The following is a 15,550-nucleotide window of genomic DNA, read 5'->3' on the forward strand; positions in this document are numbered from 1 at the left end:
GCCATTCAGTGACATGTGATATTTATAGATCTGTGCTAACAAATATTTAATGAACATTAGCAAGGAGCTCTAGCGTAGCAGCACTACCATGTTAGAGCTCCACGAACAGTTAAAAGGAAACTTTGATTCTGTGTGTGTTGCTTTGATTGAGAGACTGAATTTAATACTTTAATAGGGATGATGCAATTCAACATAGTTTCAGTACAAAGCATGAAACTGATGTGCTGCATGTGGAGTTTACAGCTATTGCTTATGTCCAACTCGTGTCCCTAGCTGGGCCCTTTGGGTAAACAGAGTATAAATATGCAACATCCAATAACATAAAACCACATAACACTATATGAGTTAATATACATCAACATGCATATGCCACAATATGACAATACAAAAAATCTATAAATAGAAATTTAACACACAACAATTAACATTGGGTACAGCTCTGGTTCCCTTTTAGCTCGTATTTCACCTTTTTTGTAGATTTGTGAGTTATGGTTTCCATTCACCATGCTTGACATTACCCTGATTTTGCACAACTTCCTATTTCAAAATATGTACTACAGAATAAATATAATATGGCATCATTTTAGATAATGTATTTAAGCTTTAATTACAGAACACAAACATGATTGACAGGTGCCTGATGGAATCATCTTATTTTATGCTTTATTGTCCCCCTGGTTGAGTGAAATTTGTTGAATGGCAGGCTCTGTTGCATTCTCCATTTTAACCACAGGGTGGTGCTGAAGTGGCGGACTACACGTAGATACAGTACGTCTTTACGTCACTGTTTACGTGCCGTCTTAGCTCCTCCCACAGCGCTAGCAGTACACGCGCTGTTGTTGTCAGCGACTGTCAATCAGGAGTCATGATCAACTTTCGTTTTCGCCGTCACAAATACGGTACAATAACTGGATCCTAACTGATCCAACATGTCAGAAATATTGCTTAACAAAGGTGAGAGTATAACGAGCAGTCCAATGAAGGCCGAGGAGTGTGTCCGGAGCTTCCTGCTCGTGGATGAACAAGAAAACCTCCAGGTAAAGTTAGCTAACATGTAGCCGCTATGCTAACATGTAGCCGCTGTGCTTGAGGAAGTAATGAGAAAACACGTTTTATTAAAGGCCATTAACCAACTGGTGTCAGTGATGCTAGAGGATGTTTCATCTTGTTTACTTAAATACATGTTACAAACAATGTCTCATACCGTCTTAAAGACAGCAGCAGAGTGGGTTCTTATTGGGGAAAGTCCCGGATGAGTCATAGAGCCCAGCTGACCCACAGGGAGTCAACCTTTCATTGTGTTGTTGTTTTTACTGCAGTACAAAGTGTAGGCTGATAAACATTATTTATCTCCAGCCCAGAAGCTCATTGTTGATGAACGCAGACTTTATTTGAGATTTGTTATGGTGGTTATAAGAAAAGCTGTTCTGTTCTGCAAAACAAACAAAACAAACAAAACGACTCCCCTTTAAGTGAGGACAGAAGACTTTTAAACTTTAGCCTGAGCTGCATATATCAAACTGTATTTTGCACTTGTATATTTGCAATCTTGACTGCTTTTTTATAATAATTCTTTGTTTATCTATCATACTATGCACAGGCAGAGCTACTATTTTATACTGTTATCTATGAGTAACAGCTACTTATGCACATGGACCATCCATACCACTTTTATATCCTGGATATGTATTGTGGGCTCATGTTTTTTTACATGGGTGGGATATGTATGTATATATGTTTTGTGTTGTGTGTTTGTATGTATGCTGGCTGCTGGAACACCTACATTTCCCTGCTGGGATGAATAAAGGATATCTTGTCTTATCTTAAAAGAAATGCTTACTTGTAACAAATGGCCGCTGATGCGTTCAATGTCAAGTCGAGAATCACTTTTTTTGTCAAAGCAGACGAACAAACATTTCACACTGCATCTCATTGACCTGTTTGAAGAAAAAAACAACCTGTGTCCCCTCCCTGGTGCGTGACCTCACAATGACATACTGACCCTTACCCTGATTGGTTGGTAAGGAAACTTAATCCTACAGTGAAATGTTTTCCAGGCTGAGTATTGTCTCAGAGATGGTACAACATGGGTGACCTAGTTCTTTTCTTTTGCTTAGCTCAGGCTTTCCCAACCTTGGGGTCCCATGAATTCAAATGGGGTCGCCTGAAAATTCGCAATTTTGATAAATAAAAAAACATGTTGTAGCATTCTGCCCTTAATTAAGCTTGTTAATTAAGGCTTTTTTTTGTCCTGAACAACAACGCCTTAATTAACAAGCTTGGGCTTTGTTGTCTGAACTGAACACAGGCGATTGTGCGCCCTAGCCAGAATGCCAAAATTGGACAAACTTGCACTATCTCTTTTTCTATCTCAGTGAAAAGGGTCCGCACCGTGAGAGGAAGGGAGAGGTGGAGGGACTGGAAAACAAGAATTTGAATTGATCATCTGTTCTAATGAAGCTCAAGTTTGAACCCTGCAGACTGTAGTCTCATACTGATGCTGTCAAAACCAGTCTGTGCTTCCAACGTATGAGATTATAGTGTGAGGTTTGTTGTCTTTTGAAGTGTAAAAATGTTGTTAAGGCGGGATGATCTGTTGCAAGTATTAATAATCCTGAACATTTGAATAAATTAATTTAAGAGGAATTTCCAGAAAGTATGACGTCATCATAAAGAAAGACTCAGCGGCCCAAACTGAATCTGACTTCCAGCGTCCCTGTCATGGCGCCAGTGATAAGATTGTGTATCTGTTTAAGACTGCTCAGCATCCTCTGCCTCTAAAGGCTATTGGTTTGGTGTTCCCCCCTACAGGTCCGCGATGAGTCCCAGTTTTTGGACAAGCTGGGCTGTGGAGACGTGGAAGGAGTCAAGGTCCTCTCCATCTTTGGCAACACGGGTGATGGCAAGTCCCACACGCTCAACAACATCCTATTTGATGGCGAGAGTGTATTCTACACCTCCAAGTCCCCCAGCTCCTGCACAGTGGGAGTGTGGGCAGCGTATGACCCTACTCTCAGTCTGCTCGCACTGGATACAGAAGGCCTGCTGGGGGCTGCAGCCAATCAGAACCAGAGGATGAGGCTGCTGCTGAAGGTAATTAAAGTGTCAGTAGCTTTGTTTACATGTACACAATTACTTCATCCAATCAAAATCATTCTGATTGAGGATTCCAACTTCACTGTTTTCATGGACGCTAAATAAATGTGATTTAATTATGATGCATGCATCAAGCATTTAATCAGAAGGAAACCATTATGACATGCACATAGCGGTCCTGCTGGTCTGATCTGGAAAAATTATCTGCTCCTTCCTGTACATCAGGTAGCCGACGTGTTTCTGTCAACGAGGGTGTATCAAAGTTTTTATTCGACGTGTGATCCATTTCAAGCGAAACTCAATCCCCGCTATATATACTGTATATTTCCAATTATTGTTTTTGGTTTAGTTCTAGTTATCACGCCAGAGTCACCGTGCAACTTTACTCTCCCTGTGATGTAAACAAACACAGCCATGGCGGCATGTCTCCAGAAGTTGCTCCTACATTTTCCCCCTCGCTGTGCAACGGAGATTTAATTCTCCTCCTCTCGCATGTCTGCGACTTTAGATGTTTGTATTTTATTTGACCTTTTTCTTTATTTTTTCTTCTTCTCTTCATTAAGTTGCAAGCTCAGCAGTAGGCTACATAATTGCCCCGCAATCAATAAAAAAGGACAAGACTGCGGGGCTGCAGGACCTTCAGACATGTGCAGTGACAATAGATTTACTTCAACCAGGAAGACGCAAAGTATGTACATGGACATTGATTTGAACAATGATCGGCATAAACTCTCGATGGAATGACATTATTTTCTTCCAGAAAGAGCCGGATTGGATCAGTCTCTTCTGGTTGACATTTTCACATGAATCAAGCTTTTATTCCGATTAATTGTGTCCATGTAAACATCACTGGATGTAGAATTCTCTGTTCATGATAAAGCATCATTTCCATGTTTTTATTGCCTTTGCACTCCTACATCTATATGTCCTGTTTGTTTTTTTCCCTACCTCTCCAGGTGTTGGCGGTGTCTGATATAGTCGTGTATCGCACGCGAGCAGAACGCCTCCACAACGACATGTTCCTGTTCCTGAGCAGTGCCTCGGGCGCCTACCTGAAGCACTTCACCCCGGAGCTCAGGGCGCTCTCCAGCCGTTGTGGACTGGATGTGCCGCTGTCTTCTCTTGGGCCTGCAGTCATCATCTTCCAGGAGACGACACACACTCAGCTGCTTGGTTATGGTAGGGGAGAAAAATAACCAGCATGCATTTATCCTTTAGCCTTTTCCAAGATGCCCTTTGATGCATTAACTGTCCCACTAGGATTCACCTGCTTTCCTTTTCTTTGCAGATTCTAAGGTGGCCGGGCACTCCGACACACTGCTGCAGAAACGTTTTCATGACCTGGGCTTGGGGACGGAGGCCTTCAGCTCTGTGCAGTATGTGGGCACCCAGACAATTACACCTCCCACTGATTACAGCAGACTGCTGGAAGCCGTAAGGCAGCAAGTAAAGAACACTCACACTCGCTCCCCACGGCAGCCTGGGATAGTGTTTCACGCTCTGGAGGTAAGTGGTGAACCAATACCCTCTCAAATAGACTTTAAAGTAAGCTTTGCTCCTTGTTTGAGTTGATGTGATTGTCTCTACTCATATTTTCCTTCATCTTCCCTTTACCTTTTTTCCTTAGGCGCTGAGTGATCGTTTCTGTGGGGAACTGTCCGACGACAAGATGACCCTGTATTCTTTCTTCCCCGACGAGTACTTCACCTGCTCTGCTGTCTGCCTGAGCTGCAAGTAAGTCAAGAGACAAAAACAATTGTGAGCAGGAACTCACTATTTTATGTCTTCGGTTTCACTCTCATGTCACTTAAAGGCAGGGTTGGTAATTTTCTCCAGATCCACTTAAGATTTTGGTTCAAATTGTCTTTAGGTCCTGACAGAAATTAATAACTCATGTGCTTTGAAAAAGGAACGAAGAAAATCTGTCATCTGTAGCAGTTTGTAAGTCTGTAAAAACTTCAACCAATGTCTGCCACGAGATACCAATCTGATGAACCAATCAGATGCATCCCTGTCTCCCTGCTCGTTCTCTACCCCTTGCATGCACTAACCCACAATCAAATCATGAGCTGAGGTCCGCTTCTGGACTTAAGCGCTTGTGCATGTAAGTGAGGGGGTGTGGCCTTTGAGGGAGCACAGAGGGGAGGGGGTGGGTGCAGACGGAGCACTGAGGGAATGCTACTTTCAAAATCATGCTAGTTTTTGAAAATGACCAACCCTGCCTTTAAGTGTGCCTGAAATCTGATGATGTTTTGGTTCACTGAAGACGTGTTCAGGCATTTTAAGAAACCATACAGCTGTCTCTGTTATGTTGTTTTGACACTTTCGGTTGTCTGTCTTGTCTCCAGCATTCGCTGTAAAAATGGAATGAACCATCTGAGAGACAGAGTCCCCCACATGGCGGATGGACTTTGCCAGTACGCACACCAGTATAACAACAAAGTCCTAATCTGTAAGGTGAGTGACTCCTGACACCAGCTGCTCTGACTTGTACTATGAAGCTGTGATTCAAAATGAGTGGTCTGGGCCCCTCCTCCTCGGCTCATCGCCCCCATAAACACACCCTGTACCCTGTAGTGTGTACGTTTGTGTACTGATCTTTAAGACAGCTAAGGTCATCTCAAGTTCATCTCACAACTCCTAAAAAAGAGCTCAGTCAAAGACCGAAGGAGAGACACAGAGGGGGACGACATGCTGCAAAGAGCCGAGGTCGGATTCGAACCCACAGCCACTGTGATGAGGACTTTAGCCTCTGCACATGGGGCTTGCAACATAACCGCCAGGCTATCTGCACTCAAAATTCTAACACAATGTTGCTCCTTAGACATTAACACTTCAGTAACAGCAAATAAGACGCATGCATATAAGCAAATACACAGATAAATATGACTCCAAACATAGATTCAAAACCCAATATGTCAAAAAAAATAAACATGGTTGAAGTCCAACAAAGCCACACATTTAAAGTGAGTGTTAAGAGTTTTAAAAGAGGACACTGAGTTTACCTGCCTGAGATCTCCAGGCAGGAAGTTCAACAGCTGTGGGGCCCAAACGGCAAAGTCTCAGTCACCTTTAGGGACAGTGAACCCCTAAAAACCACCCCAAAACTTCAGAAGTCCTGCCCCTGAAGACCTTATGATCTGGTTGTTCACACATGCACCTCACAGTAGGAGACGATCCCAGTCCCGGTCTGGCGGTACTGGATGGGAAACCAGGATCCTCCTGAGGCAAAACAAAGAGGGTCTTCTGAACTAATGATGATTTGAATTGATGATTTCACAGAGGCAGGCCTGGAGTCTTCTTTATAAATATCTGTGTCTTTGTTTTATGTTGACAGAGGTGCTATGAGGGGGGCAGAGAGGTGATCGTTGTCCCCAAGACGTCAGCTTCCTCTGACAACCCGTGGTTTGGACTCGCCAAGTACGCCTGGTCAGGGTAGGTAGATACACCCCACCCCCCCTCCACACACACACACGTGTCAGTTGCCTTTCATCCAATCATCTCGTACTGTCTCTCCATCTCTCCCAGCTATGTGTTGGAGTGCGCTAGCTGTGGTGTTATCTACCGCAGCCGACAGTACTGGGTGGGAAACCAGGACCCTGAGAGCGGCGTGGTGCGATCTGAGGTCAAGCATGTTTGGGAGGGGGTGAGTACTCCACGCTCCTCCTCTTCGACAGGTTCAGAACTTAAATGATTTCTTGGTCAGCTGATTAGATTTAGTTTTATTGTTAACGCACTTCCCTGTTCATCGAGGTCAAACCAGGTCATCTGAGCTGCAATTCAGAAGCATTTTTACAGCTTGCTTCCTCATTGGCTATTGTTTCGTTCCACCTGACAATCCACAGAGTTTGAGCTCGGTCGACCTCGGTGTTCTCCTCACACATCAGGATTTCTGATCAAAATTTACAATTTATTTTAAATCGGGGCGGAGGTTGAAATAACTCTAAACACACCTCACACCACAGGAACATCTGGCTAGATCATCTTTGGATCCATCAGATAGTCGGGCCTTTGCTGACTTTGTTCGAGGGGAATTGGGCATAAAATCGGGCCAGATTATCATGTAGTGTGTACCCCTCCTAAAATAGAGGTTTCTTCTTTCCATTGATCGCTGCTTCATTGAGGACACAGTGATTCTATGACTGACTTCTCCATTCATCCCATTTCCTCAGTCTGTCTCTCATTGCTTTCTCTTGTAGCAAACGTTTTCACTTGTTGACTCAAAAACTCAGTTGACTGTTCTGTTCTGTGTTTCCTCCCTCGTTTTCCTCTCAGTCCGATACTTTCCTGTCCACGCATCAGAACGCTGCTCAGATGGTCCTGGACGGGATGAACTACATGATCCAGTCAGTGTCGGAGTACAGCACCGGCCCCACCAAAGCCGTCACCGGCTGGCTCACTGACCAGGTGGCCCCCCCGTACTGGAGACCCAACACAGAGATCACTGTGAGTATGAAGCACTGAAGCACAACAACTAGAGAAAAACAACAACACTGCAGGTTAAGTTAAATTAAGTTAATTAAGTTCTGACCTTTGATCACCTTATCTTTCTCTCCTCCTCTTCTCAGGCCTGTCATGGCTGTCAGAAAGTGTTTGCGGAGGCGGAGAGGAAGCACCACTGCCGATCATGTGGTGAGGGTTTCTGCCATCCCTGCTCCAGCCACAGGATGCCCGTACCAGAGAGAGGCTGGGGCAGCGGTCCTGTCAGGGTGTGTAAGGCCTGCCACAGACAAGGGGGGCCAGCTGACAGCCAGGGTGAGAAACTGGGAGAATGAGTAGACAAAACATTGTGTTGACTTAAAATAGATCACCTGCATCATAACCTAAAAATCTTTGTGTTCTGTCTATCAGTGTCTCTCTCTCATGTACATGCATCTTTCCATTAGTGTGTAAGGTGGAGCCTCGAGGTCTGATTGCTCGCAGGGTGACAGAGGTGGCCCAGTCCACGCTGGATATGGTGACCACAGCTGTGGACTACCCACTCTGTGAGTGCAGCTGAATTACAACACGACACATTCTGACAGCGCAGAGCAGCTGGTTACACATTACCGGATGGTTTTAAAAATAATTAAATTGTATTGTGCAAGTATATGATTTGGCCTGTTGTTTCATTAATGACATCACCACTGGAACCTTTTAAAGGGGACATATTATGAAAAATCCACTTGTACAGTGTTTTTGAACATATATTTGGGTAACCTGAGTGTCTAATGACCCACAAAAACAAAGTCCTTTGTTTGTGGTCTGCATAAGTCTTACAACACAGAGAAAAATGCTCCGTTTCAAATGTGCTCTCCTTTTGATGTCACAGTGGGATTCTGGTAAAAATAAATACCCTTCTCTTGTATCTCCACTCATGGACTCCAACCCCAGCCTAGAGCAAAACATTTGCGCAGGTCGGCCCTTTTTATTCTTGCTACAGAGGAGTGATATCTACCGGGAAAACTGCATTGCATTTAAAGAGACAAACACACCAAAACGGAGCGTTCTGAGAGAGCTGGTTTATACAGGGTCACAAACCTCCTCTGGTGCTTGATTCATGTTATATTTTGACCAAAGCACAGCACAGATGTTTCATTTAGACCACAGGGGACTGTTTGAAAAGGAGGAGAAGGGGTATATTATGTCCTCTTTAATCTGTTATATTTATAGTTGTTGTTCCTTTCATTCCCTTCAGGTTTTGTGAAAGATGTGGCTCGACCAGACTACTGGGTGCCAGACCAGGACATCACACAGTGCCACCAGTGCTCCAAGACCTTCACTCCGGCCATGTCCAAGCACCACTGCAGGGCCTGTGGACAGGGGGTGTGCGGCCCCTGCTCCACACACATCAGGCCTGTCCCGTCCCGAGGCTGGGACCACCCGGTCCGAGTGTGTGACGGCTGCCACGCCCGCACAGACAGTCTGTGAAGTCTTTCAGATTAAAAAAAAAAAACTACTCTCAAGTGCACTCGGTCTTCCTCAGATGATCCACAAAGACGCTGTGAATCCTGGTCACACTGCGAAACAAGGAGGATTCAATCTGTGGAAGTGGATCCGCCGTGGTTTTTAAGCTTAAACTAGTCCACCTCCCGTCGCTTTAGAAGTGCTGACCACAAGGATCAACTTTCAGTTTTATCTGCCTTCCTAAAACCTTTGATTTGAACTGACATGAAGAGACATTTTACATGATCGTAAAATCCTCCTCTCTTGTGACATCTGACTCCTCTGGCTTGTTTTTTCGCTGCAGACAAACAGAGCGAAATGTTTTAGTCCATACATAAAATAGATTCAAAGGTAAAAACAACAAAGGGATTAAAGGGCGGGTGATGTCACTAATGTGTAGTCGATGTGAACCCACACATGGTGGAAGCAGAGCCTTCACAGAAGTAGACACTGTGCAGAGCTTTCTTTGTTACTGTCCTCCTCACAGACAAAGAAAAATACTCTTGTTTGTTGCCCCCCGTGTGACTCCAGACGGAGAGAGTTGCAAGACGAACAAACACAAGCTTCAGAGTGTGCCTTCATGGGAATCTTGACTCCTATTGCTGTAGCTGCTACGTAAGATTTGCAGTCGGGGGAACTTAAATCCGTCTGTACCAGGAGTGTTAAGATTATCAATTTACAGCCTCTCACATAACTCTTAAAGGCAGGGTTGGTCATTTTCAAAAACTAGCATGATTTTGAAAGTAGCATTCCCTCAGTGCTCCGTCTACACCCACCCCCTCCCCTCTGTGCTCCCTCAAAAGCCACGCCCACTCACTTACATGCATGAGCGCCGTTGCTCCAGAAGCGGACCTCAGCTCATGCTTGAAGTGTGGGCTAGAGCACGCAAGGGGTAGAGAACGAGCAGGGAGACAGGGAGGTGTGTGTTTGGTACCTCGTGGCAGACATTGGTTGAAGTTTTTACAGGTTTACAACCGCTACAGATGACGGATTTTCTTTGCTCCTTTTTCAGAGAACATGAGTTATTAATTTCTGTCAGGAGCTAAAGACAATTTCAACCAAAATCTTAAAACATGGATCTGGAGGAAATGACCCACCCTGCCTTTAACCGCTGCATTTACAATATGGTGAGATCGATAGTGTCAGAAAATGTGTAGCACAAGTTATAGACATTCCAATGTATGGACAAAGATTTGTTCGAAAGTAGATGCACTTTTCCTCCGGTTATTGTAGAGCGTGTGTTCTTTCTGAAAGCTCTCTTCATGTAAGTCTTCATTGTATAAATGTCGATGTAAAAATGAAACTTTCTCCACAGCAGACTGGATACATAAACTCTGTTTTATCTGTCATTTTCTTTTCTTCTTTTTTTTTCTCACTAAAAAGTAGTAACTGACAATCAGTTTTTATCTCGTTCATAAATCAAGGCTCATCAAAATCTAAAGTATAATCTCCTCCTCATGACGACTTGATGCTTTATTTGCAGCAGAGTATTAAACTGTGAGGCTAAAGTTAATATTTGGAAACTGAAAAATTAGCAAATTCAATAAAATCACAAAAATGATGAGAAATTTGGTGACTATTTAATATAATGTTTGAATTAATTTACACCACATATGAATGATGAAAGCATCTCTTGTTATCAGAGTCATTTTCTGAAGGCTTCTGTGGGTGGAGGGATGGTGTTTGCAAAACTCTCATTATCACATTTTTATGCAAAAGATTCACATCGGTTATGATTCTAACAGCTCGCTTCTTGTGCTTCACGTTAGAAGAAAATAATCCATTTATTTTATTCTAATCAGAAATGGGTGTGAAGGTGAGACGTCCTGCCCTCTGTCTGCATGTGTTTGGGTTTGTTTGGCTTCCTGGCTTGGCAGACTAGGCGGAGTCAGGAAGGCCTTAAGTTAGGTGGGTAAACTTGAGTCTCTCCTCTCCCTCCCAGGCCGCCACCAGATGGTTTGTTTGCACTTCACAACCCTACACTCATCCATACATCGCATTCATGACTGATTTACATATTTATGATTGTCAGGTTTTGTCAAGTTTAAAAATTACTTAACTTCCTTTAAACCTTGTTTCTAGTGAGATACCCTTCTACACGTTGGGATAGCAGAGATCATTTTCAAACAGGGGCGGTGTTGTTGCTGCTAAATGACAGTTTCTCTTTGGATAATCGAGGCCGTTCTGCAGACATGCATCTATCTATCAAAGTCTTGTTTTCTCAAGATCTCGGCTTTTTATCTCTATCTGGAGATAAAAAATGCTGTGATTTTAACATAATGCAAAAATGTTTGCATGCAGTTATTTTATAAACGTATTTTTCTTTAGTTTTTCTCAGTCTTGAGTCACGTTCAAGCTGTCTGTGAAGGTTACTGGAACAACTGTACACCTGCAGACACGAATAACTAACAGGGGCTTGAGCAAATCCAAAGGGATATACAGCCGTAGTGGTATAAAATAGGTTGTTGGGTCAATTTTGTAATGCCACATTTGTACACAAGGGGGCGCTACATGAGCAGAAATAAAGCAGCTGCACCATGATAAATATTGCATGAGACCACCCACTGCTAACTGTCCTGGGTGAGTCCCAGCAGGGGCAATCTACTATAAGCTGTCCTATTTGGAAGTCAGAAATTAGCATCTCTGCTACTAAGTTATTCATGTTTTAAGAGGCTCAAACGGCTCCTCATAACCAGATCTGATCATTCAAAGACGGTACAGAGGACGGGAAACATACTGCTGTAATCCTCGGCACATGAGTCACATGTAATACCAGCAGAGATGACTGAGTCTGTACGTGAACGCGTGCATGTGTTTATTGACAGATGATGTCATAATGCATCATGACCACATCATACTCGGAGGAGCTTTACGTGATTACATAAGAACGAACAGCTGCAATAATTCAAAGTGATCAAAGCCTTCGCAGACATGAGATTAGAAAAACAGAAACATTAGAGGATTTTCTCGGGTTGTTGACAATCTGTCATCTGTGCGATGGCAAACAGTGACTGAGGAAATGAATCAGCTTGTGACTAAGCACTCGACGGACTACTCATCTCCGTCTCCTTTGAGCTTGTTAGGTAAAACAAAGCGGCCTCCTCCATTTCTGTGGCATCATCACTAAATAAAACATCAACGCTTGGATGGTAGGAACAAAGCAAACAAAAGTCGGGGGGGGGGGGGGGGCTGACTGGCTCTCGTCCTCTTTGGCACACAACACTAATGAGTGACAGCTGCTGGCAGGGGGGGTGGCATGAGCTGACACTGTGTGTGTGTGTGTGTGTGTGTGTGTGTGTGTGTGTGTGTGCAGACTGCAGCTCTAGGTGTGCCTTTGTTGTTTCACAATCCTACAACACAAACTTTAAACTTTAACACACCATCCTCTGTCTTGACCCATGCCTCAATCTCTGAGGCTGAGAACTGAAGCACGAAAACTGCAGTTTCCTGAGTGGCCACTTGAGGCCTCATATTAAAATGCCTTTCATTACAGCAGAGTTAAACATGTTTACAGCCTGGTACAATCCGTATATAGGTCTCTGTCGCTTATTCCTCTCCTCATGACAACTGAACTGGGGCTGAACTTTTATATAACTCACTCAAGCGGATTATAGAGCTCCATCCATCCATCCATTTTCTTCCAATTATCCGAGGTTGGTGGTCTGCAAGCGCAGTAAGTCGGCCCACACTTCCCTCCCCCCAGCAACGTTTTCCAGCTCCTCCTGGGGGATTCCAAGGTGTTCCCAGGCCTGACGGGATAGCCTATATAATCCTGTGAACTCTGAGTCTACCCTGGGTTCTCCTCCCGGCTGGGCATGCTCGGAAAAAACCTCCAAAGGGAGGCATCCACGATTATATAGCTTAATACACATAATTTAGTGCGCTGGCGGAATCAGGATGTTTGAGGGCGGGGGGGGGGGGGGGGGAATATTTAAAAAATGGGCACCTGCTCTATGATGTGGGGCACCAATGCACCCTGAATGGCAATTATTATCCTCTAAGAGGGCATATAAAAGGGAACTCGTCCACTTCACTTTTTCTGGACACGTTTTTTCTGGACAGTGAGGGTCGAACCTGCAACTTTCACAGACAGTTTAGTTCCTACTATGATAAAAGATAAAAGTGTATCCTTTAAAATATAGTGAAAACAAAGCAGTGTGCATGATCGCACCTTTTTTCCATCACATTTTAGATTGCTCCAAACCCTGAAGGATAATATCAGTGTTTCTTAGCGTCTGAACATATCTACACACATTCACATCCACACTCAACCTCCTGCAAGCTTGTCATAGCCTGATTTCTCTTTACACAATCATTCAAATGGATCACTGCTTTACCTCTTTAAGCCTCATCCTTAACATATCCGTTATGTAAAGACCCTCGCATGCTTCTGGAACCAGCTGTTTACCAAACAATAGGCAAGCTGCTGCACTAATCAATACCGAACACATGCAATTAATCAATGTAATTACTTCCTCCTCTCCTATAGCTGCAAGACCTGCAAGGTCGCGTTGCAAACACTATTGCACATCTATTGCAATTAGCAGAATCACGTCTGTGTGTTTGCAGAGAATTTTAGATGTGCGTACCTTTTGTGTTGTTTAGTTGATAAGAAGGAGAAGGTGTGTGTGTGTGTGTGTGTTGCATTGATGCATTGTCCAGCACTGATCTCACAATCCAGGCACGGCCCATTACACAAAACACCATTACTGAGTGTGCGCTCACACTGCTGTCACACACTGCCATCACACAGACAGATGCTGACACACCTGATCACACACTGTACGCTGCGCACATTCTTCTTTTCTACACCTACTGACATGCATCCAAACTTCCACACAAATTCGTTAATAAATATTCTTTTTTGCAGACAACCACTAAGAGAGAGGGAGCGATGATTGGAAGCAAAACAGTGACACACAGAGGGATGTTTCTCACTCGGAGATCCTCTATGAATCACACACACACACACACACACACACACACACACACACACACACACACACACACACACACACACACACACACACACACACACACACACACACACACACACACACACACACACACACACACACACACACACACACACACACACACACACACACACACACACGTATTATTAGCCTATAATCTAATTACAGTTCTTGGCGGCTTCATATAAAACCCTCTGACTTATAAAACAAATAAAGGACAGGGGAAGTCTTCCCACTAACACACATAGGCTACACACACACCCATGCATGCATGCACACACACGCACGCACACACACACACACCTGCCTACATTTGTCCTATCTGTCTTGAGAATAAATTAGGGTGAACCTGTATCTCCTTTCGTTCTGGCACTTTAAATTTTACACCAAGGGGACATTTTTCGCAGACCGCAGCACTTTTCATCTGTTATAAATTACTCTTTCATGGCTGTGTAGCCATGGCAACCAAGCATTGTCATCTACTATGTGGGCTGTTGCCACCAACTTTTTCTGTACAGTAACATACACTGTGAACAAGAAGGTGTAGAAAGTTAACTTAAAGGTGTTGTTATAGTTATTTGTTGTTATTTTTTGAAAATTTAACAAAAGTTAAATTTAAATGTAAAGGACCAATCCGTCAGATATCTTCTGACTTAAATCCTAAAGTGACCTTACTGTATGATCAGACATTAAGGAAACATGCTATGTTGAAGTGCTGGCTTCTCTGACAACAATGCAACAGCCAGTATGTCCTCCTTCTAACTTTAGATTCTGGTCCTGAATGCTCTGGATTTGTTTGGACCAGAGAAGGTAGGCGCTTTTAAGGCACCCCCACACGGCCGTTTTGGACGCCCCTCTGTTTTCCAGATATGAGAGCAGTTATCAGGTCAAACCAACAGGTGTTGTAGTGATGGAAGTTTCTGCCGCCGGTGAAGTAAGTCTGCGAGGAGTCATGAGGTTGAAGCTATAGACACCATACCCAAACGATGCTTTAAACTGTATTTGATTGAACTCTCCAATAGGCAGCACAGAGCACTATGAGGGAATAACAGTACAAAAAGCAATTTAAATGATGCATTCAGCATCTTTAGTTTTTATCACAACGGTTAGTATCTCTGATGATTCTCCTCCTTTTCCTCCTCAGCATCACACACTCACTGACTCTGTCCCAAGAGGACAATGACCGAGTGAGAGTTACTGCTACCACCACTCTCAAGAGCTCAGTGTGTGTGTGTGTGTGTGTGTGTGTGTGTCTGTGTGTAGTAGTCAGCCCCATTTCTCACGACCCTTAAGAAGAAAAGAGGCCTTGTCTCGTTCCATTAGTGACCTGAGCAGCAGCAGCACCGCTTGGCCCGGCTGGCTGGAGGACAGAGCTGGTTAGACAGCAGTGGCATCCTGGGGCTTGTGGAGGGGGTGGGGGGGTTACACTGAGAGGAGAGAGACACCGTGCAGATGAAAGGACAGTGTTGAGCTGACATACAAGTGTAATAAGGATATGAAGAGTCAACTGTTTCAATCCGTCACAGAAGCATTTTCTTTGATTTTGTCTTTAG

The 15,550-nt window shown here is 43.9% G+C and overlaps 1 protein-coding gene across 2 annotated transcripts; it reads left to right on the plus strand.

Moving 5' to 3' along the window:
- The first annotated feature begins 815 nt into the window (after positions 1-815).
- On the plus strand, positions 816-10,370 carry si:ch211-11n16.2 (zinc finger FYVE domain-containing protein 1). Of its 2 annotated transcripts, none has more exons than XM_020644385.3 (12): positions 816-1,037; positions 2,812-3,093; positions 4,053-4,275; positions 4,385-4,602; positions 4,724-4,830; positions 5,445-5,553; positions 6,434-6,531; positions 6,625-6,742; positions 7,372-7,542; positions 7,665-7,851; positions 7,983-8,081; positions 8,774-10,370. In XM_020644385.3, the coding sequence occupies exons 1-12, from the start codon at positions 930-932 to the stop codon at positions 9,004-9,006; spliced, it is 1,953 nt and encodes a 650-aa protein (XP_020500041.1). In that variant the 5' UTR covers positions 816-929; the 3' UTR covers positions 9,007-10,370. The 2 variants fall into 2 exon arrangements, with proteins under 2 accessions (XP_020500041.1, XP_065816006.1); XM_065959934.1 differs by lacking the exon at positions 816-1,037 and adding an exon at positions 2,137-2,547.
- Positions 10,371-15,550: the final 5,180 nt, after the last annotated feature.

This window comes from Labrus bergylta, chromosome 11, assembly GCF_963930695.1.
Source record: "Labrus bergylta chromosome 11, fLabBer1.1, whole genome shotgun sequence".
NCBI lineage: Eukaryota > Metazoa > Chordata > Actinopteri > Labriformes > Labridae > Labrus > Labrus bergylta.

Coding starts and splice junctions, on each gene's coding strand:
- si:ch211-11n16.2 (XM_020644385.3), top strand. CDS start 930: ATGTCAGAAATATTGCTTAACAAAGGTGAGAGTATAACGAGCAGTCCA. Junction 1,038..2,811: donor ATGAACAAGAAAACCTCCAG/GTAAAGTTAGCT, acceptor TCCCCCCTACAG/GTCCGCGATGAGTCCCAGTT. Junction 4,276..4,384: donor CACTCAGCTGCTTGGTTATG/GTAGGGGAGAAA, acceptor TTTTCTTTGCAG/ATTCTAAGGTGGCCGGGCAC.